General features: G+C 46.6%; 1 protein-coding gene across 4 annotated transcripts in view; it reads right to left on the bottom strand.

Annotated features, from left to right (window-relative positions):
* Positions 1-20,359, bottom strand: part of LGMN (legumain) — a 37,650-nt gene extending 17,291 nt beyond the window's left edge. The window contains exons 1-6 of one of the 4 annotated variants that reach the window (XM_075614515.1): positions 20,135-20,359; positions 19,975-19,996; positions 16,403-16,569; positions 8,581-8,678; positions 7,628-7,709; positions 800-885 (exon numbers count right to left, since the gene is read on the bottom strand). In XM_075614515.1, the coding sequence (XP_075470630.1) occupies positions 800-885; positions 7,628-7,709; positions 8,581-8,678; positions 16,403-16,540 (404 nt within the window). In that variant the 5' untranslated portion in view covers positions 16,541-16,569; positions 19,975-19,996; positions 20,135-20,359. Of the gene's footprint in view, positions 1-799; positions 886-7,627; positions 7,710-8,580; positions 8,679-16,402; positions 16,570-19,974; positions 19,997-20,100 lie in introns of all 4 variants that reach the window. The other 3 variants (XM_075614514.1, XM_075614512.1, XM_075614513.1) reach the window with 3 other exon arrangements.
* Positions 20,360-23,776: the final 3,417 nt, after the last annotated feature.

Genomic DNA, 23,776 nt, shown 5'->3' with positions numbered 1-23,776 from the left:
ATTTTTTATTCAGTTATGTGCTATGGAGCTTGCGCTTTTGTTTGTTTTTTGTTCATAGATTCCAAAAGTGGTTGGCTATACCACTCCCCTTAAAGCTGCAAAGACGCTCCCTGGATCTTCTATTGGGACTATATTTCTCTCTGGATTTTTTGTTTGAGTGGAACATTCAATTTGGATTTTTTTTCACTATCACGTTATGGTTTGTAGATATTATTAGGTTAAATTGTGGTCATTTTAATTTATTTTAATATTTTAAATATGTTATTATAATTGATCATTTATTAGGGTTATTTCACATCCTCTTTAGCGCTACTTAATTTTTGTGTTGTCTTTGTTATATATAGATATATATATATATGCAGCTATCATATATATATATATATATATATATATATATATATATATATATATATATATATATATATATATATATGATAGCTGCAGCCTTCATTCTTTAGAGATATGAATCTATCCACTTATTAACCAATATGCATTGAGTTTGAACTTTGAGTCTAAATGCATTTAGAGCTAATGAGTTATATATAAACATATCTAACATGTTCAGGACTTTTCATATTAAACACATTTTCAGCGGATCTTTATTTATGGAATCTTTGCAGTTTTATCGGTTGGAAAAACTTCTATTCACTTCATAAACATCCATCCAGAATAAACAAAACCTTGGAAACACATTGTCCTTTCACCTCTCACCTGTGTATCACTTTTCCTGACCCCATTGTCCTTTGACCTCTCACCTGTGTATCACTTTTCCTGACCCCATTGTCCTTTGACCTCTCACCTGTGTATCACTTTTCCTGAGCCCTTTCCCTTCACTGCTGCAGCGTCACCTTTCAGAACGGCGAGGAAGTTTTGAGGAGTCACATTCTGGGACCCAAGAGAGAACAATTACTCCACAAAGAAGATCATGTCAACCTCCCAATCCCGCACGCTCACAGAAGTAGTGATATTGAGTATAACTCGACACAAATTGCCTCACTACATGTTTCAAATAATTCATTTGAATGAAAGAAAACAAATTGGTTGGCTCCAAATTAATTCCCTATACGGTACCCTCTGTACCCTCCGTACCCTATCACCTGGCCAATAAACCCCCTCCGTACCCCATCACCTGGCCAATAACCCCCCTCCGTACCCCATCACCTGGCCAATAACCCCCCTCCGTACCCCATCACCTGGCCAATAACCCCCCTCCGTACCCCATCACCTGGCCAATATCCCCCGTCTGTACCCCATCACCTGGCCAATAACCCCCGTCTGTACCCCATCCGTCTGTACCCCATCACCGGGCCAATAACCCCCTCCGTACCCTATCACCTGGCCAATAGCTCCCTCCGTACCCTATCACCTGGCCAATATCCCCCCTCCGTACCCCATCACCTGGCCAATAACCCCCCTCCGTACCCCATCACCTGGCCAATAACCCCCCTCAGTACCCTATCACCTGGCCAATAACCCCCCTCCGTATCCTATCACCTGGCCAATAACCCCCCTCCGTACCCCATCACCTGGCCAATAACCCCCCTCCATACCCTATCACTTGGCCAATAACCCCCCTCCGTACCCTATCATCTGGCCAATAACCCCGCTCTGTACCCTATCACCTGGCTAATAACCCCGTCTGTATCCTATCACCTGGCCAATAACCCCCCTCCGTACCCTATCACCTGGCCAATAATCCCCCTCCGTACCCTATCATCTGGCCAATAACCCCCTCCGTATACCATCACCTGGCCAATAACCCCCCTCCATACCCTATCACTTGGCCAATAACCCCCCTCCGTACCCTATCATCTGGCCAATAACCCCGCTCTGTACCCTATCACCTGGCCAATAACCCCCCTCCGTACCCTATCACCTGGTAAATAACCCCCCTCCATACCCCATCCCCTGGCCAATAACCCCCCTCCGTATCCTATCACCTGGCCAATAACCCCCCTCCGTATCCTATCACCTGCCAATAACAAATACCATGACGTGTTGTCTGACAAGGAATTTGTGTGAACCTTTTCTGTAAGAGGAGTAAGCAGCGCGGCGTGTGTTCCTGCGCTGGGAATAATGTCGGAGTAAGCAGCGCGGCTTGTGTTCCTGCGCTGGGAATAATGTCGGAGTAAGCAGCGCGGCGTGTGTTCCTGCGCTGGGAATAATGTTGGAGTAAGCAGCGCGGCGTGTGTTCCTGCACTGGGAATAATGTCGGAGTAAGCAGTGCGGCGTGTGTTCCTGCACTGGGAATAATGTCGGAGTAAGCAGCGCGGCGTGTGTTCCTGCACTGGGAATAATGTCGGAGTAAGCAGTGCGACGTGTGTTCCTGCACCGGGAATAATGTCGGAGTAAGCAGTGCGGCGTGTGTTCCTGCACTGGGAATAATGTCGGAGTAAGCAGTGCGGCGTGTGTTCCTGCGCTGGGAATAATGTCGGAGTAAGCAGCGCGGCGTGTGTTCCTGCACCGGGAATAATGTCGGAGTAAGCAGTGCGGCGTGTGTTCCTGCACCGGGAATAATGTCGGAGTAAGCAGTGCGGCGTGTGTTCCTGCGCTGGGAATAATGTCAGAGTAAGCAGTGCGGCGTGTGTTCCTGCGCTGGGAATAATGTCGGAGTAAGCAGTGCGGCGTGTGTTCCTGCGCTGGGAATAATGTTGGAGTAAGCAGTGCGGCGTGTGTTCCTGCGCTGGGAATAATGTCGGAGTAAGCAGTGCGGCGTGTGTTCCTGCGCTGGGAATAATGTTGGAGTAAGCAGTGCGGCGTGTGTTCCTGCACTGGGAATAATGTCGGAGTAAGCAGCGCGGCGTGTGTTCCTGCACTGGGAATAATGTCGGAGTAAGCAGTGCGGCGTGTGTTCCTGCGCTGGGAATAATGTTGGAGTAAGCAGCGCGGCGTGTGTTCCTGCACCGGGAATAATGTCGGAGTAAGCAGTGCGGCGTGTGTTCCTGCACCGGGAATAATGTCGGAGTAAGCAGCGCGGCTTGTGTTCCTGCACTGGGAATAATGTCGGAGTAAGCAGCGCGGCGTGTGTTCCTGCGCTGGGAATAATGTCGGAGTAAGCAGCGCGGCTTGTGTTCCTGCACTGGGAATAATGTCGGAGTAAGCAGCGCGGCGTGTGTTCCTGCACTGGGAATAATGTCGGAGTAAGCAGCGCGGCGTGTGTTCCTGCACCGGGAATAATGTCGGAGTAAGCAGTGCGGCGTGTGTTCCTGCACTGGGAATAATGTCGGAGTAAGCAGTGCGGCGTGTGTTCCTGCGCTGGGAATAATGTCGGAGTAAGCAGTGCGGCGTGTGTTCCTGCGCTGGGAATAATGTCGGAGTAAGCAGTGCGGCGTGTGTTCCTGCGCTGGGAATAATGTCGGAGTAAGCAGCGCGGCGTGTGTTCCTGCGCTGGGAATAATGTTGGAGTAAGCAGCGCGGCGTGTGTTCCTGCGCTGGGAATAATGTCGGAGTAAGCAGCGCGGCTTGTGTTCCTGCACTGGGAATAATGTCGGAGTAAGCAGCGCGGCGTGTGTTCCTGCACTGGGAATAATGTCGGAGTAAGCAGCGCGGCGTGTGTTCCTGCACCGGGAATAATGTCGGAGTAAGCAGTGCGGCGTGTGTTCCTGCACTGGGAATAATGTCGGAGTAAGCAGTGCGGCGTGTGTTCCTGCGCTGGGAATAATGTCGGAGTAAGCAGTGCGGCGTGTGTTCCTGCGCTGGGAATAATGTCGGAGTAAGCAGTGCGGCGTGTGTTCCTGCGCTGGGAATAATGTCGGAGTAAGCAGCGCGGCGTGTGTTCCTGCGCTGGGAATAATGTCGGAGTAAGCAGCGCGGCGTGTGTTCCTGCGCTGGGAATAATGTCGGAGTAAGCAGTGCGGCGTGTGTTCCTGCACTGGGAATAATGTCTGAGTAAGCAGTGCGCTGTGTGTTCCTGCGCTGGGAATAATGTCGGAGTAAGCAGCGCGGCGTGTGTTCCTGCGCTGGGAATAATGTTGGAGTAAGCAGTGCGGCGTGTGTTCCTGCGCTGGGAATAATGTTGGAGTAAGCAGTGCGGCGTGTGTTCCTGCACTGGGAATAATGTCGGAGTAAGCAGTGCGGCGTGTGTTCCTGCGCTGGGAATAATGTTGGAGTAAGCAGTGCGGCGTGTGTTCCTGCACTGGGAATAATGTCGGAGTAAGCAGTGCGGCGTGTGTTCCTGCGCTGGGAATAATGTTGGAGTAAGCAGTGCGGCGTGTGTTCCTGCGCCGGGAATAATGTTGGAGTAAGCAGTGCGGCGTGTGTTCCTGCACCGGGAATAATGTCGGAGTAAGCAGCGCGGCGTGTGTTCCTGCACTGGAAATAATGTCGGAGTAAGCAGTGCGGCGTGTGTTCCTGCACTGGAAATAATGTCGGAGTAAGCAGTGCGGCGTGTGTTCCTGCACTGGAAATAATGTCGGAGTAAGCAGCGTGGCGTGTGTTCCTGCGCTGGGAATAATGTCGGAGTAAGCAGTGCGGCGTGTGTTCCTGCACTGGGAATAATGTCGGAGTAAGCAGTGCGGCGTGTGTTCCTGCGCTGGGAATAATGTCGGAGTAAGCAGCGCGGCATGTGTTCCTGCACCGGGAATAATGTCGGAGTAAGCAGCGCGGCGTGTGTTCCTGCACCGGGAATAATGTCGGAGTAAGCAGCGCGGCGTGTGTTCCTGCACTGGGAATAATGTTGGAGTAAGCAGCGCGGCGTGTGTTCCTGCACTGGGAATAATGTCGGAGTAAGCAGCGCGGCGTGTGTTCCTGCACTGGGAATAATGTCGGAGTAAGCATCGCGGCTTGTGTTTCTGCACTCGGAATAATGTCGGAGTAAGCAGCGCGGCGTGTGTTCCTGCACTGGGAATAATGTCGGAGTAAGCAGCGCGGCGTGTGTTCCTGCACTGGGAATAATGTCGGAGTAAGCAGTGCGGCGTGTGTTCCTGCACCGGGAATAATGTCGGAGTAAGCAGCGCTGCGTTTGTTCCTGCGCTGGGAATAATGTCGGAGTAAGCAGCGCTGCGTGTGTTCCTGCGCTGGGAATAATGTCGGAGTAAGCAGCGCCGCGTGTGTTCCTGCGCTGGGAATAATGTCGGAGTAAGCAGCGCTGCGTGTGTTCCTGCGCTGGGAATAATGTCGGAGTAAGCAGTGCGGCGTGTGTTCCTGCTCTGGGAATAATGTCGGAGTAAGCAGTGCGGCGTGTGTTCCTGCACTGGGAATAATGTTGGAGTAAGCAGCGCGGCGTGTGTTCCTGCACTGGGAATAATGTCGGAGTAAGCAGCGCGGCTTGTGTTCCTGCACTGGGAATAATGTCGGAGTAAGCAGCGCGGCGTGTGTTCCTGCACTGGGAATAATGTCGGAGTAAGCAGTGCGGCGTGTGTTCCTGCACTGGGAATAATGTCGGAGTAAGCAGCGCGGCGTGTGTTCCTGCACTGGGAATAATGTCGGAGTAAGCAGTGCGGCGTGTGTTCCTGCACTGGGAATAATGTCGGAGTAAGCAGTGCGGCTTGTGTTCCTGCACTGGGAATAATGTCGGAGTAAGCAGCGCGGCGTGTGTTCCTGCGCTGGGAATAATGTCGGAGTAAGCAGCGCGGCGTGTGTTCCTGCGCTGGAAATAATGTCGGAGTAAGCAGCGCGGCGTGTGTTCCTGCACTGGGAATAATGTCGCAGTAAGCAGTGCGGCGTGTGTTCCTGCGCTGGGAATAATGTTGGAGTAAGCAGTGCGGCTTGTGTTCCTGCACTGGGAATAATGTCGGAGTAAGCAGTGCGGTGTGTGTTCCTGCACCGGGAATAATGTCGGAGTAAGCAGCGCGGCGTGTGTTCCTGCACTGGGAATAATGTCGGAGTAAGCAGTGCGGCGTGTGTTCCTGCACCGGGAATAATGTCGGAGTAAGCAGCGCGGCGTGTGTTCCTGCACTGGGAATAATGTCGGAGTAAGCAGCGCGGCGTGTGTTCCTGCACTGGAAATAATGTCGGAGTAAGCAGTGCGGCTTGTGTTCCTGCACTGGGAATAATGTCGGAGTAAGCAGTGCGGCTTGTGTTCCTGCACTGGGAATAATGTCGGAGTAAGCAGTGCGGCGTGTGTTCCTGCACCGGGAATAATGTCGGAGTAAGCAGCGCGGCGTGTGTTCCTGCACTGGGAATAATGTCGGAGTAAGCAGCGCGGCGTGTGTTCCTGCGCTGGGAATAATGTCGGATTAAGCAGTGCGGCGTGTGTTCCTGCACCGGGAATAATGTCGGAGTAAGCAGCGCGGCGTGTGTTCCTGCACCGGGAATAATGTCGGAGTAAGCAGCGCGGCGTGTGTTCCTGCACTGGGAATAATGTCGGAGTAAGCAGTGCGGCGTGTGTTCCTGCACTGGGAATAATGTCGGAGTAAGCAGCGCGGCGTGTGTTCCTGCACCGGGAATAATGTTGGAGTAAGCAGCGCGGCGTGTGTTCCTGCACCGGGAATAATGTCGGAGTAAGCAGCGCGGCGTGTGTTCCTGCGCTGGGAATAATGTCGGATTAAGCAGCGCGGCGTGTGTTCCTGCGCTGGGAATAATGTCGGATTAAGCAGCGCGGCGTGTGTTCCTGCGCTGGGAATAATGTCGGAGTAAGTAGCGTGGCGTGTGTTCCTGCACTGGGAATAATGTCGGAGTAAGCAGTGCGGCGTGTGTTCCTACGCTGGGAATAATGTCAGAGTAAGCAGTGCGGCGTGTGTTCCTGCGCTGGGAATAATGTCGGAGTAAGCAGTGCGGCGTGTGTTCCTGCACTGGGAATAATGTCGGAGTAAGCAGCGCGGCGTGTGTTCCTGCACTGGGAATAATGTCGGAGTAAGCAGCGCGGCGTGTGTTCCTGCACCGGGAATAATGTCGGAGTAAGCAGCGCGGCGTGTGTTCCTGCATTGGGAATAATGTCGGAGTAAGCAGTGCGGCGTGTGTTCCTGCGCTGGGAATAATGTCGGAGTAAGCAGCGCGGCGTGTGTTTCTGCACTGGGAATAATGTCGGAGTAAGCAGCGCGGCGTGTGTTCCTGCACCGGGAATAATGTTGGAGTAAGCAGCGCGGCGTGTGTTCCTGCACCGGGAATAATGTTGGAGTAAGCAGCGCGGCGTGTGTTCCTGCACCGGGAATAATGTTGGAGTAAGCAGCGCGGCGTGTGTTCCTGCACTGGGAATAATGTCGGAGTAAGCAGCGCGGCGTGTGTTCCTGCACCGGGAATAATGTCGGAGTAAGCAGCGCGGCGTGTGTTCCTGCACCGGGAATAATGTCGGAGTAAGCAGAGCGGCGTGTGTTCCTGCGCTGGGAATAATGTCGGAGTAAGCAGCGCGGCGTGTGTTCCTGCGCTGGGAATAATGTCGGAGTAAGCAGCGCGGCGTGTGTTCCTGCACCGGGAATAATGTCGGAGTAAGCAGCGCGGCGTGTGTTCCTGCGCTGGGAATAATGTCGGAGTAAGCAGAGGAAACACAGCGGCAGTTTTCCTATCTGGCGTTCCTCGCGGTTTTGTCGCTTTGTGCTGTAAGTGCACTGCTATCGTTAACTCTTTACACTCTACAATTTAACCCCAAAGCAACATGTGCACAGTCCCCTATCTGTGTTACTGCAAGGAATGTCTTAAACAAACATCAGATTAATACAGCGTTATTTACCCCTTGGTTTGTTCACCCTACCTCCTTTGTATAGTCCTTTGGGACTCCAGCGTACACATCCGATCCATTAGGCCTATTGATAATAATTCCTTTGGTCGGATTTCTGAAAAGTAAATTGTAAAGAATGTCTCAGAATCCTAGAACTGGACTTGTGATACTTAATTCACACAGGGTAAAATGAAGAATTACAATGCTTTGCAGAGAGGGGTCTGTGCTGGGGGTCTCACAATGCTTTGCAGAGAGGGGTCTGTGCTGGGGGTCTCACAATGCATTGCAGAGAGGGGTCTGTGCTGGGGGTCTTACAATGCATTGCAGAGAGGGATCTGTGCTGGGGGTCTTACAATGCATTGCAGAGAGGGGTCTGTGCTGGGGGTCTTACAATGCATTGCAGAGAGGGGTCTGTGTTGGGTGTCTTACAATGCATTGCAGAGAGGGGTCTGTGCTGGGGGTCTTACAAGCAGAGAGGTGTCTGTGCTGGGGGTCTCACAATGCATTGCAGAGAGGGGTCTGTGCTGGGGGTCTGACAATCCAGAGAGGGGTCTGTGCTGGGGGTCTGACAATGCAGAGAGGGGTATACTTGTATTCTGAGCAGGGGAACGTCTCGCCGGCTTCTCCGGCTGTGGCGGGATCTATGCGACAGCTTTTTTTGTTACTAATCATTGCAAACAGACCAAAAAGATTATGGATGAAATGAATGCAAAGAGATCATTTAATGACTAAACCAGTCACAGGTGTCCCATGTTTCGGTGCAATGTATCTTCATCAGGATCCTTCTGACTTGTTTAGTCATTACATGATCTCTTTGCATTCATTTCATCCGTATTTTTTGGTGTGCTTGGATCCCTCTGGGTGCCATGCTGTTCCCTGACTGGGGTGTTTGCTTTAGTATTTCACCCGGCTTCTTCACTCCGTCCCCTTGTCCTACGGGCATCCCAAGTGGCTTTTTCCTGATCCCTTTTTTTGCTTCAACTTACTCAGCATCGTCAGCAATGTCATCGTACATCATTACGACAATCTGCTCATCAGGGATACCATTTCTCTTTACAATCTGGTACGAGTGGCACACGTCAGCCTGTAATAGGAGAATACTGTACGTTCACCACGGACATGCCACGTTTCAGTCACACTCTTTGTCAGGCAGTGCCTTGATATATAGTGTTTTCTGTCGCCACTGTACAACGTGACGATGGGATAAAGGAAGCAGGTTGGGGACCTGTGACGGGCGTGCAGATACTCCCATTGGGTATTTAAACTTTGACGTACTTTGCACTCTGAAGGGACATTGCCACTTTTTTAACCCACCAAAAATTGTGTCCAGTTTGCATCAACAATTGTGCAACAAACATGGAATTTGGGTGCAATCATCTGACTTACAAACCAAAATTAAGAAGTGACTCATGAGAACACGGGGCCTCTTATTCACATGCTGACCAACAGTTAACTTCACTTCCTCACCAAATCTGCAATCCTGGTTATTTGTGGCTCGTGTGACAGAAACCAGGGGATGGTAATAAATTCCGTATATAGGGCTCCCAGGATACTAGACAGTTTCTATCCTGTTTGGCCTGGGAGTGCAGCCTTATAATACATACACTCCATCCCACAGTTTGGCAAGCGCTGGAACTGAGGGATGAGAGATCCAGACCAGAGTTTGTCTGCTGCCTGATTTCTGTCACCTGTCATGCTAATTAGGAATCAGGTATGAAAGACTGATTTCCTGTTTGCTCTGGTCTCCCCACAAGAGCCAGGAGGCTGGAAGGCTGCTGAACTACAGAGGGGAGAAGCCTCTTCCCCAAACAGGTTCAATCTTTCTGTTCATTTGTGTAAGACTGCAAAAGTACCGTGTTTTGATGTTGGAAGTGGAAAAGCCACTTCCAACCCTGAGTCAGGGATATCTAAGTTAAGTTATCGCTCAGGTGAGCAGCTTTTGTTTTGATCTGTTTTCTGTTGTATGCACTGTGGCAGTCTCAGTGCCTGGGACTGAATAAACCAGGCATAGCCTGTTTAAAGGAACAGTACGTGACGCCTCATCATTTAACCTACCCTAAAAGACCGTGTTCTAAACAGTCCCGGACAAACGACGGAGCCCCGGAGTAAGCCGTTTGTCACATATGGTGGAGAATGCGGGCAGAGCACTAGGGGGTCTGCGGGTTGAAGAACTTTGAAAAAAAAAAAAAAAAAAAGTTTTTTTCATCCTCTGCAAACAAGATGGAAGACGTGGTGGGTGCGCTGGTACGCAATGTCGCTGCCCAGAAAGACGCGAATGAAACCCAGCAACAGCTGTTAATAGCCCAGCAAGAAACTAATGCAAACCAGCAGCAGACGAATGCAGCCCAGCAACAGCTGCTAATAGCCCAGCAAGAGATTAATGCCAACCAGCAACAGGCGAATGCAAACCAGCAACAGACGAATGAAGCCCTGCAAAACGCGAATGCAAACCAGCAAGAGACAAACCGCTTGCTGAGAGAGGAGCAACAGCGGTTCGCTCAGGGCTTACAGCAGGAACTCGAGATCCTGAGGGGGACTATCAGTAACCTTCCACTGGCAGCGGCAGCCCCTGTTCCGAAAATGACCAGGGCAAGCCACTACCTTCAGAAGATGGGACCCTCGGATGATGTGGAAGCCTATCTTCTCACGTTTGAACGCACGGCACAGAGAGAGGGATGGCCAGAAGCTGAGTGGGCTGGTCTAATCGCACCCTTCCTAAGCGGCGAACCCCAGAAGGCTTACTTTGATCTAGAGCCAGCCGAAGCTAACGTCTATGCAAAATTGAAGTTCGAGATCCTCGCCCGCCTCGGCGTAACCACGGCTGTTCGCGCCCAAAGGTTTCACGCATGGTCCTTCACGATGGATAAAGCCACCCGAAGCCAGATGTATGACCTCATCCACCTCGCCCGGAAGTGGCTACAACCCGAGATCAACTCAGCCAGCCACATCGTGGAACGGTTGGTCATGGACCAGTTCTTGAGGAAACTTCCCTCTGCCTTACGCCGTTGGGTCAGTCGGAGTGACCCCCACAATGCGGATGAGCTTGTGGCCCTCGTAGAAAGGTACAATGCAGCAGAAGAGCACCCGCAACCCACAGTCGTGGAGCAACCCCACTACCCGAGGTTCCAGGACTCTTCCAGAGACGGTAAAAGGGTACCGGGGTTAAGGGGCGCTGAAGAGCGGCGACCACCTTCACGCAGCACCAGCAACAGTGGTTCGCACACTAAGGGCAATAGCCAACATGGGGAGCCGGGAAAAGGCTCTAAGTGGGACACAGACTATGTACCTAAATGTGTAAATTGTCATGAGAGGGGCCACACAGCAAAAATCTGCCCACTAAATGATGAGCCCATGCAATGCAACAGCGTGGAACCTTATTCGCTGTTGTCCCAATGTATGGGCCCTAGCCCAGAGGACCCCTTGAATAACCATCTGTGGGCATTTGTAAAGGTTAATGGTAAGAGGGTTCGGGCACTTCTTGACTCTGGGAGCATGGTCACACTAGTGTCCGAATACCTCTTGTCCATTAAGAAGAAACAGGGAAACAGTTCACAAAGAGTGGCAATTTGTTGTATACATGGGGATAATCATGAATATTCCACTGTTGATGTTTTTTTTGAAACAGAGTTTGGTTCTTTAGATTTCAAGGTGGGTATTGTACCCAAACTGGCACATGATGTGTTAATAGGGACCGACTTTCCCCATTTTCTAAAAATGTGGTCCCCCGCTCAGAATAGCGCCCAGAGTTCAATAGCGGACCATAACGAAGTATTAGAAGAAACAAATCCTTTCCCTTTTTCAGAAATGGAGGTTGACGAGGGCCCAAATAAGAAGGGGGAAAAGGAAGAGTGCTGTAAAATTCCCTTCCCCATCACTACTTTGGTAGGGAATACCCCAAATCAAGATGTTGAGCAGACACTTACCACCCCAGAACCGGATAAGACCCTCGCTGACCTAGAGGTCGGTCCTGGGAGTTTTAAGAAGGCCCAGTGGGAGGACCCCACATTAGCGGTAGCAAGGGGAAATATACGGGACCAGAATAGTACTCCTGGCCAACCAGATAGGTCACTTGCTTACCCCTACTTCGAGGTAGAGAACGACCTAGTATATCGGGTTGATAAAAGGAAATCAGTTACAACTAAACAATTGTTGGTACCACGGACATTCCGTAACGTAGTATTACACCTCGCACATAATCATCCATTGGGGGGACACCTAGGGGTGGAAAAGACAAAAGAAAAGGTTCTCCGAAGCTTCTATTGGCCTGGGGTTCTGGCAGAAATTACGAATTATTGTTCCTCATGCCCAGAATGTCAGATCACCGCCCCGTTCAAGGCGTACCGCAGCCCATTGGTACCCCTTCCCATAATAGAGGTACCATTTGACCGGATTGCTATGGATCTAGTAGGACCCCTAATAAAGTCTGCTAGGGGACATCAGCATATATTGGTAATATTAGATTATGCCACCCGATATCCGGAGGCAGTTCCCCTACGTAGCACCTCAGCTAAAAACATAGCAAAAGAGTTAGTAGTTCTGTTTTCCCGGGTCGGGATTCCTAAAGAGATTCTATCTGACCAGGGAACACCATTTATGTCCCAAGTAACGAAAGAGCTATGTAAACTCCTAAAAATCAAGCATCTCAGAACCTCAGTCTATCATCCACAAACAGATGGTTTAGTGGAAAGGTTCAATAAAACCTTAAAGAGCATGTTACGGCGGGCGGTTGATAAAGATGGGAAAAACTGGGATTGTTTGTTACCGTACCTGTTATTTGCCATTAGGGAAGTTCCCCAATCATCCACAGGCTTCTCCCCGTTTGAACTATTGTATGGCCGACACCCAAGGGGCTTACTGGATATAGCCAAAGAGACTTGGGAACACGAGGTTACCCCTTACAGAAGTGTAATAGAGCATGTTGCCCAGATGCAGGACCGCATTGCTGCAGTCCTACCCATAGTGAGGGAACACATGGAGAAAGCTCAAGAAGCACAGAGGAATACATATAATAAGGGTGCTAGGGTCAGAATTTTTTCTCCAGGTGATAGGGTACTAGTTCTGGTTCCCACCGTGGAGAGTAAATTCCTTGCTAAATGGCATGGGCCATATGAGGTCTTGGAAAGAGTGGGAGAAGTAAATTATAAGGTAAGACAGCCAGGTAGGAGGAAACCTGAGCAAATTTACCATATAAACCTACTCAAGCCCTGGAAAGATAGAGAAGTCTTGTTAACCCTAGTACCCCCAGGTCCGTCAGAGAATCAAGAAACTGACCCAGAGGTTAGCATAGCTGAAACCCTGTCTGTTCATCAGAAACGAGAGGTTCAGAATTTAGTGAAAAGAAACAAAGAAATCTTCTCTATACGGCCAGGTAGAACCAGCGTAATTGAACATGACCTAGTCTCTGAACCGGGGGTCCGAGTTAACCTTAAACCGTACCGAATCCCAGAGGCCAAAAGAAAGGCTATAAGTTTAGAGGTTAAAAAAATGCTAAAACTAGGTGTAATTGAGGAATCCCAAAGTGGGTGGAACAGCCCTATAGTCTTAGTCCCAAAGCCAGATGGTACAACAAGGTTTTGTAATGACTACCGGAAACTAAACGCGGTGTCAAAATTTGATACTTATCCTATGCCCAGGGTAGATGAACTTGTAGAGAGACTGGGCAAAGCCCGATATCTCACAACCCTAGACCTAACAAAAGGGTACTGGCAGGTTCCCCTCACAGAAAGGGCAAAAGAAAAGACAGCCTTCTCAACCCCAGACGGCCTCTTTCAGTATAAGGTGTTGCCTTTTGGCTTACATGGAGCTCCCGCCACATTCCAAAGAATGATGGATAAAATTTTAAAACCACATGCTCGGTATGCTGCCGCATACCTGGATGATGTGGTAATCCATAGTGAAGATTGGCAATCCCACCTTCCGAAGGTCCAAGCTGTGCTTGACGCAGTCCGGTCTGCTGGACTAACTGCTAACCCCGCTAAATGCACTATTGGTCTGGAGGAGGCCAAGTATCTGGGATATTCTATTGGCAGAGGTTTACTCAAACCCCAAACACTCAAAGTGGAGGCGATACAAAATTGGCCAAGGCCAGTTACAAAAAAACAAGTAAGGACCTTTTTGGGGTTAATTGGGTACTATAGAAGGTTTATTCCCAATTTTGCAAATAAGGCAACCCCACTAACTGACCTCACAAAAGCAAGAGGACCGCTAATGGTAAAGTGGTCCCCCGAAACCGAACAGGCCTTTAGAAGCCTGAAAGAAGCTCTCTGTGCCCAACCAGTGTTGGTCACACCTGACTTCTCCAAAGAGTTCGTAGTCCAAACCGACGCATCTGAGGTAGGGCTGGGGGCGGTACTCTCCCAGGAGTCTCAAGGTGAGGAGCACCCCATCCTTTATTTAAGTAGGAAACTAAATCCCCAGGAGAAAAATTACTCCATAGTAGAGAAAGAGTGTCTCGCAATAAAGTGGGCTGTAGAGACGCTCAAATACTACCTGTTGGGGAGAAAATTCCGGTTGGTCACAGATCATGCACCCCTTACCTGGATGTGTCAAAACAGGGAAAAGAATGCTAGAGTGACCAGGTGGTTCCTAAGCCTACAACCCTTTAAATTTTCTGTGGAACACAGGTCAGGGCACAAACATGGCAATGCTGACGGGTTGTCAAGGATGCACTCCCTAATATCCATGGTCGCTCATCCCTCGAGGTCTGAGCTGGGGGGGAGGATATGTGACAGAAACCAGGGGATGGTAATAAATTCCGTATATAGGGCTCCCAGGATACTAGACAGTTTCTATCCTGTTTGGCCTGGGAGTGCAGCCTTATAATACATACACTCCATCCCACAGTTTGGCAAGCGCTGGAACTGAGGGATGAGAGATCCAGACCAGAGTTTGTCTGCTGCCTGATTTCTGTCACCTGTCATGCTAATTAGGAATCAGGTATGAAAGACTGATTTCCTGTTTGCTCTGGTCTCCCCACAAGAGCCAGGAGGCTGGAAGGCTGCTGAACTACAGAGGGGAGAAGCCTCTTCCCCAAACAGGTTCAATCTTTCTGTTCATTTGTGTAAGACTGCAAAAGTACCGTGTTTTGATGTTGGAAGTGGAAAAGCCACTTCCAACCCTGAGTCAGGGATATCTAAGTTAAGTTATCGCTCAGGTGAGCAGCTTTTGTTTTGATCTGTTTTCTGTTGTATGCACTGTGGCAGTCTCAGTGCCTGGGACTGAATAAACCAGGCATAGCCTGTTTAAAGGAACAGTACGTGACGCCTCATCATTTAACCTACCCTAAAAGACCGTGTTCTAAACAGTCCCGGACAAACGACGGAGCCCCGGAGTAAGCCGTTTGTCACACTCGCCACGCACTTGCTGCATGACTGTGGAAATCGAGTGCTATTATAATATATAAACGTAACCCGTTTCATGCTGGAGATGATGCAATGTACTGATAGATGTTAAACTACCCTGTAGATTGTAAGCTCTCGGGATCAGGGCACACATTAACTTCTGTATCTGTTTGCGCTTGTTTGTTCTTATCTGGTATGTAACTCTGTCTATGTCATTTACATCTCTCTGTACCCCCATTGTACCGCGCTGCGGCATGTGTTGGCGCTTTACAAATAAACGATAATAATGACTAGGCTGGGTATTTTCTTTATCTTTCCACCCACTGTAAAGGTTGAAGGGGTCAGGGTGCTGGGATTAGACTCTCTGCCACACCGAGCTAGTTATACAGACACATACCACAGAACGGCACCGTGGCACCCTTCTCACTTTGTGTGCCAACCTGCCAAAGTCCTGTATTACCAGTTTCTGAGCAAACAATGTTATCTGTGACATTGAAATCTTTATAGCGCCAGTAATCCCCCTGACCGGTCTGTGTGAGAGAACGCTCACTACATTCATCTCCGTGTAAACTGTGAAGGATTATTTCATTTTATTTGCATGTTTGCATCTACCTCATCTTTTTATACCCCTCTTCACATGAATAATGCATTTTATTGCACTCCTACTTTTTTAATCAAGTCTTTTTCAGCTCTTCCCAAGTCAGAGGTCAGTAACCTCACAGCTTTAAATTCTGTATGCTGGGCAATTCATCTGGAGATTAACATTCCCCAGCGAGTGTGCGCCCAGATAAACACTCGCAGCATTTATCTCACTCTCCAGAAGTAGACTTTAAAACCAGGAGAAGGAGATAATGGGCATTATTTATTTAACCGCAACACTCCGCCAATGGCCACCGACGCAGTTTAATAAATAACCCATAACTATGAATTTAACATCTCGTCCACTGGAAAATGTTTAGCTGAAAAGTTTGTCTACTTTGTTATTTAATCAGCTCAGCCTCTTCAAACTAATACAAATAACAATTCCAGTTGTAAGTTTACACTGGTGTGAGTTTTTGTCTTTCAAGTAGTCCTGGCGTTCGCATTTAATGTCCTTCAGCTGTTTTAACTTACAACACCTCTCTCTCTCCAGCAAAGAATGGCTTAAATGCATTTTTTCCCAATACTGTATCGCTATTACGGTATATCTTCTGTCCATTATTCGACTGGTATAAGTGCGTACGTTAGCAGTGACCACCGTGCACACACGTTCCCAAATCTATTCTTTTGCGATTTATTAAAAGGTTCGAAATCCAGTGCTCCGGTTAATGGAATAAGCAGCGAATCTCTGTATGCGGCTTAAAGAGGAGATAAACCGATTCACCTCTGTATTAGCAACACAGAGAAAAACAATACGAATAATTCCCATTTATAGAACGTATTCTGAACCCTACAGAAAACCCGCCCATTGACATGGCGACATTGTTACCTGATGCCTGTAGTTGTACCATCCATTAGATCCCGCGACAAGGACCACCCAATGCTTGCCACCATCTTCTGTTTCTTCTATGGGCAGACACCTGGTGACCAGCGCTAAACTGAACAGCACCGTCACTGGTAGAAGCATTTTCTAGCTGGTCACTGCAACTCGCTCTGAGAAGGATGAGGGGATATAGCATAAGTGTTACCACTACTGATACTACAATACCCTATAAGTATAATACTGTACATTTTTTTGTGTATAGATCTGCAGGAAGCAACGCGAAAACCTGATCTGTTGGGGGTCTCGAGGACGAGTTGAGAACCCAGCGTTACAGGGCTCTTCCATGTGTATGGGTACAAAGTCAGCACTTGGAACAGATCCCGGCCTACTCTGCCAGCGCTCGTCCTGACACACCAGGAAACTGGGCTCATTTTACTCTGTCACATGACTACGGGTATTTGAGAATTTTTTGCCGTTTTTTCCTGCTCTTGTCTCGCGGCTGCATTCTCCGCTCAGACTGAGCACACATTCCCCATACTGGGTTTAAGGGAAACAGCAATTTTGTGAAACATGTTTTTCCTCTTTATATCTACTTGTATTTTTGCTCAAGAACTCATCCAGTCTGAAGGGAGTTTGAAAGATGGCTGCTCCTTTAATTGCGTTAATTCATTGGGTATTACCTTAATCTCAATAATAGTGCTTTCTAATCAGATACATTCCATAGCAGGACGCTCTGGCAGTGAAATGGTTTATTTAAAGCTAGAGGACGGCTGCTGATGCCCTGGTCTGTACCCCGCCTAGAGACTGTAGTATATTAAGGAAATACCTATATGAATCATACCATTCCAATGAAATTGTTCTTTAAAAATACATGACACTGCTTATTAAGAGGGTGATGATATTGTGCAAACCAATAACACTCCTCGCGGTGATGTGTTAATCATAATATCGCAACACAGCGACGAGAAGCAGCTAATGGAAAAGTTACTGTGTATAATGCTGGCCCAGCAGTGGGATGCTGAAGTGATGGACTTTATCAGAAGTAATAGTTATTCTACCACTTCTAGACATAAAGAAAATGTCAAATATAAACATATATATGTGGTACTGAATAATGGGGACGCTTTCTCTTGCTTTTTAAACCCTAATTTATAAACGGCTGGTTGCAGAAAATATGTTGTTTTCACACTTACGAGGGTAATAACCAGCAGCCATAAACCTAATTAAATGCCCTAAACTGCCCTTGACTTTTCCGTGTATTAATGTACAGATTGTGAGCTCTCCGGAGCAGGGATTTCCTTTCTAATTGTGTGATTTGTTTGTTGCGCTTATTGTATTATAATTCCCTCTTTGTATTTTTTTGTAAAGCGCTGAGTTCACTCTTGGCGCTAACATACACAGATCTACATGAATGCACAGAGATACACTGCCATTTATGCAGTTTCTGGTTTTTATTTCTCTAAATAAAGAAATATCTTCACCGATGAATCTGACATTTATTTTGACATTGCAAAAGTGCCATAAAATGGATACATTCTGCTCAAACAGCTGCTGATCCACTGACGTGTGTTGCGATCAGTACCAAAAGCACAGTCATTCAGAATCTCGTGGACATTCACCGTGATCCAGCTACCAACGCTGAGGGTGTACATACAGCAACTTGTGAGCAAAATTGGGGCAACGACAGGCACTTAATCCTGCATCTCTTTGCAATAATGTATAAACACACTGTACTCCAGTTTTGCTTTGCTGCTCCGTTTGCAGAAGTTACCAGCACACATTATAATGCACCTTTGCACCAGAAAAAAAAAATCTCCCGTCCTGGTTATAACTCTGACTTAATAAGCAACTTAATACAACTGGGAACTGGAAGAACCCTGAGAGGTTCGAAAGCTTGTCATTTATCATCTCTCTGCAGGTCCAATAATCCAACCTAGTCTTTTTCAAGTGGGGTTTGCGATTGACTGCAGTGCAATGGCAATTTTGGACTGTATTGGATTACCTGTCCTAGTACTGACCCTGTCCTGCTGAGACCCAATATCCAATAACTGTTTGCTGCAATCCAGAATCCAGAAACAGAAGCAGGAAATGCACAGAGAAATATTACCAGAAAAACATCCCGACTCCACCCTGACTCAAATATCTTCCATACCGAGCAACGTATAAAGCAGTCACATGTGTACAAGGTCAATACGACCCTTTCTAATAACATTCTTCTCCAACCCCCATAAATTAGAGTGTAAGCTCTTTGGAGCAGGGACTCCTTTTCCTAAATGTCACTTTTATGTCTGAAGCACTTCTTCCCATTATGTGTTATTTATATTATTTATATGATTGTCACGTATATTAGCGCTTCACAGCAGTATTTACATTAATGACGCTATATAAATAAAGACATACAATACAATATTAGCGCTTCACAGCAGTATGTACATTAATGATGCTATATAAATAAAGACATACATACATACAGTACATAAAAAAAAGAAAACAGTCAGAGAGAGAGAGAGATAGGGCTGAGAAGAAAGGGGATTAGGGTTTTTATAATCTTTCTGTATAGGATGAGAGCATAATTCATTCAAAATCATTTATTAGCCACTTAGCTGCCAAATGGTCGCGCTGTTAAATGCCTGGAAGGGAAAGAAATCAACTTGTTTTTTCAAGTGATCCTCTAAAGTTAAAACAACAACAAAATCCCCCCCCCCCCCTCCCCCAGCAATGAGCATTTCTGTTTTCTGTGACACGTGATATCTGCAGCTGCGAGACCAGAATGATACTGTAGTTTTACTGGTAAATTTAAAAAAAACTGGAGTAAAATGAGTTCAGAGATTTAAAAAAATATCCATCATTCAACAAGAGAAAATATACTGTGGATATGTGAATACTGTGCTTGTAAGCTCCACGGGGCAGGGACCTGTGCCTGCAAAATGTCTCTATAAAGCGCTTCGTATAACTAGCAGCGTTATACAAGAACATGCTATTAATATTATTCTGTAATACAAGAGCCTCTATGTAAATAATCATGTTACAATTTGTCTGTATGCACAGTATCTATGAGTATGTGCAGTACCTGTGAGTATGTGCAGTACCTGTGAGTATGTGCAGTACCTATGAGTATGTGCAGTATCTGTGAGTATGTGCAGTACCTGTGAGTATGTATAGTACCTATGAGTATGTATAGTACCTATGAGTATGTATAGTACCTATGAGTATGTGCAGTATCTGTGAGTATGTGCAGTATGTGCAGTACCTGTGAGTATGTGCAGTATCTGTGAGAATGTGCAGTATCTGTGAGTATGTATAGTACCTATGAGTATGTGCAGTACCTGTGAGTATGTGCAGTATCTGTGAGTATGTATAGTACCTATGAGTATGTGCAGTATCTGTGAGTATGTGCAGTATCTGTGAATATGTATAGTACCTATGAGTATGTGCAGTACCTGTGAGTATGTGCAGTATCTGTGAGAATGTGCAGTATCTGTGAGTATGTATAGTACCTATGAGTATGTGCAGTATCTGTGAGAATGTGCAGTATCTGAGTATGTATAGTACCTATGAGTATGTGCAGTACCTGTGAGTATGTGCAGTATCTGTGAGTATGTATAGTACCTATGAGTATGTATAGTACCTATGAGTATGTGCAGTATCTGTGAGTATGTGCAGTATCTGTGAGTATGTATAGTACCTATGAGTATGTGCAGTACCTGTGAGTACGTGCAGTACCTGTATGTGCAGTATCTGTGGGTATCAGTCTCGGGTACCTGATGCCCTGGCTGTACAGATCTCTGCAGTCTGTGGCTTCTTATCGCTGCTGATCTGCCCCTGTGTGACCGTAGAGATAGGGACGGGAGGTCCTGCCGCAGAGATAGGGGCAGGCGGTCTGGCCGCAGAGATAGGGGCAGGCGGTCTGGCTGGAGCGGTGCAGACTGGATGTGACTCTATACTGAGGCCATACACACTGCAGCCAGGGGAGGCACAGGGCGTGACAGGCAGCTCTCCCAGCCAATCACACACATGCTTCACCCCTTGTCCCCATCCCGTGATCCTGACTCACACAGGGGGGGGGGGGGGGGGGGGTCACTGGGTGCTGTTGTTGCTGTTCTAGTTTGCAGACTGTTATTGATCACTGGGTGCTGCTGTTATTGTGGCTGTTATTGATCACTGGGAGTGAGAGCTCTTCTTGCCATATACAAAGTTAACAGAATCAGTGAGAGGTGACACAGAATCAGTGACAGGTGACACAGAATCAGTGACAGATGGCACAGAATCAGTGACAGGTGGCAGCTCTGTTACTTATAACTGCACAGTGGCCAACTGGCAGTCATTGTTCACCTATGTCCACCACCACAGTGGTCACCTATGTCATTATTATTGCATGTTGCACTGAAGGCAACATATAAACCAAGAAAAGTACAGTGCTACATGTATGTAATAGCAGTCACACTGTGTATCTAAAATTAACAAAAGCAGAGGAAACATTCGTGGGGTTTCCCCACAAAATATAAAAACCTGTCACAAACAAGGAACTACGCAAACACATATACTGTAACATTATCGTATCCGTAACGTGTGTGACAAGATCGTCGTGAAAACCTGAGGACTGAAAAATGGTTTATACTATAGAAATCAAAGTAACTGTCATTTAAAAGGCAGAACATTCATATTTTTTCATCACACTTAGAAAATAAATGTAATTTATTACAATGCCTTTGCCCATACAGTTTACTGAGAAACATATACAAAATACAAATGGCTTTTTAAAAAAAAATTATCGAATTTTAAGTCTAAAATAATGCCATGACGCATGCTGTAATTAAGGAGAATACTTGTTTTCAGGTCAATTTTAATATTACAGCAAATAAAGCATATGTGTAAGGTTCTAACAATTAACAACATTGTTCACTGTAGAAGAGAAGAGTCGTGTAGGATTTATGCTGTAATGAATAATGTATAGTATATAAACAATATATTTTTCTATTCGAAAAAGGACCTATACTTTAAAACAAATAAGGTCCCCCTCATACAGGCTTAGGTATCAAAACACAATGGCACGAGGTCTGTTCTAAACCTTTACTGTAACTATGGAAAAGAAACCCCACTCAAGAAATGAGTGAAGAGGGGCCTGGGCCGAAAAATATATAAGAAAAGAAAAAAAGGAGAGAAAGAGAGACAGAGTATATGTAAATACGTACAGTATGTAACAAAGTCTGCAGTGCAGAGGCGGAGGAAAATTACTGAACCAGATTTATTAAAGCCCCAAATCCCATTTATTTTAATGGGGTTCCATTTCTTTGGTAAATGTGTTTTTTGCTCCACCCTTGCTCTGATTTTATAGCTGGGAGACTTGCACAACATTTTGCAGCCTACACACCCTCATTATAAGTGCCCCCTCGCTGACTATTATTATTTTTTATAACTCCAAGTTTTATTAACTGTTTTAATTATACACATAAAAATTAGCAGGGAAGGGAGATGGGCACAGACAAAAAGGGAGGAGGAAGGGGGGATTGGGTATGATAGAAGAGGTGATACCGGTCTGTTCCTTTAAAGCAGCAGTCCAAGCTTCCATTTTTTATTTTTCCCCCCTTTAATATGTGCATCAATACAATTCACACAATGATAAGTAATTAGCTAAGTTGCCGATCGATCCGTTCTCCAGTGATAGATCGGCGAATATTCGGATAGGGGGTTCATTAAATGGCTGTCAGTGCAGCAGAAGAGGACCAAAGATGCAAAGTTCTGTGGGGAAGATCATTTGACCAGGCAGTCACTAGATACAATTGGTGCACTGTTAGAGAGAGGGCGGGGCTCAAAAAGGGGTGTGCCAGAGCCTGTTTCAGAAGAGGAAGGGGACGTGACTTTGGAAATGGTTGCTATAGAAGCAAAAAATGCTGGTTACATTATAATACATTAAAAATGTAATTACGATTTTTTTTTAATGCTACAAGTATTTTCTCATAGTACAAAACTGATTTATTTTAAAAAAAATAGGATATTGTTTGGTCTGCAGCTTTAAGGTATTAATTACCAATAATATTGAGGGTGATACCAATGAACTCTAACTAGAGCAGGAAGGGCCAACTCCAGTCCTCAAGGGCCACCAACAGGTCAGGTTTTAAGGTTATTCCAGCACAGGTGGGGCAGTCAACGAGTGAGTGTAATAATGGGACAAGGCACGCAGTGTTACAGTATTATATGGGATTAGTTAATAATGGGACAAGGCATGCAGTGTTACAGTATTATAGGGGATTAGTGTATTAATGGAACAAGGCATGCGGTGTTACAGTATTATATGGGATTAGTGTAATAATGGGATAAGGCATATGGGATTAGTTAATAATGGGACAAGGCTTGCGGTGTTACAGTATTATATGGGATTAGTGTAATAATGGGACAAGGCATGCAGTGTTACAGTGTTATATGGGATTCGTGTATTAATGGGACAAGGCATGCGGTGTTACAGTATTATATGGGATTAGTGTAATAATGGGATAAGGCATATGGGATTAGTTAATAATGGGACAAGGCTTGCGGTGTTACAGTATTATATGGGATTAGTGTAATAATGGGACAAGGCATGCAGGGTTACAGTATTATATGGGATTAGTGTAATACTGGGACAAGGCATAAGGGATTAGTTAATAATGGGACAAGGCATATGGGATTAGTTAATAATGGGACAAGGCATGCAGGGTTACAGTATTATATGGGATTAGTGTAATAATGGGACAAGGCATGCGGTGTTACAGTATTATATGGGATTAGTGTAATAATGGGACAAGGCATGCGGTGTTACAGTATTATATGGGATTAGTGTAATAATGGGACGAGGCATGCAGTGTTACAGTATTATATGGGATTAGTGTAATAATGGGACGAGGCATATGGGATTAGTTAATAATGGGACAAGGCATGCAGTGTTACAGTATTATATGGGATTAGTTAATAATGGGACAAGGCATGCGGTGTTACAGTATTATATGGGATTAGTTAATAATGGGACAAGGCATGCAGGGTTACAGTATTATATGGGATTAGTTAATAATGGGACGAGGCATGCGGTGTTACAGTATTATATGGGGTTGGTGTATTAATGGGACGAGGCATGCAGTGTTACAGTATTATATGAGGTTGGTGTATTAATGGGATGAGGCACGCGGTGTTACAGTATTATATGGGGTTGGTGTATTAATGGGATAAGGCATGCAGTGTTACAGTATTATATGGGGTTGGTGTAATAATGGGACAAGGCATGCGGTGTTACAGTATTATATGGGGTTGGTGTATTAATGGGATAAGACATGCAGGGTTACAGTATTATATTGTATTGTATTGTATTGTATGTCTTTATTTATATAGCGCCAAAAGTGTACTCAGCGC

The sequence above is a fragment of the Ascaphus truei genome, chromosome 9 (assembly GCF_040206685.1).
Source record: "Ascaphus truei isolate aAscTru1 chromosome 9, aAscTru1.hap1, whole genome shotgun sequence".
In the NCBI taxonomy this organism is placed as follows: Eukaryota; Metazoa; Chordata; class Amphibia; order Anura; family Ascaphidae; genus Ascaphus; species Ascaphus truei.
Note: the sequence above shows the minus strand (reverse complement) of the source record. Positions and strands in the feature narration are given on the sequence as shown.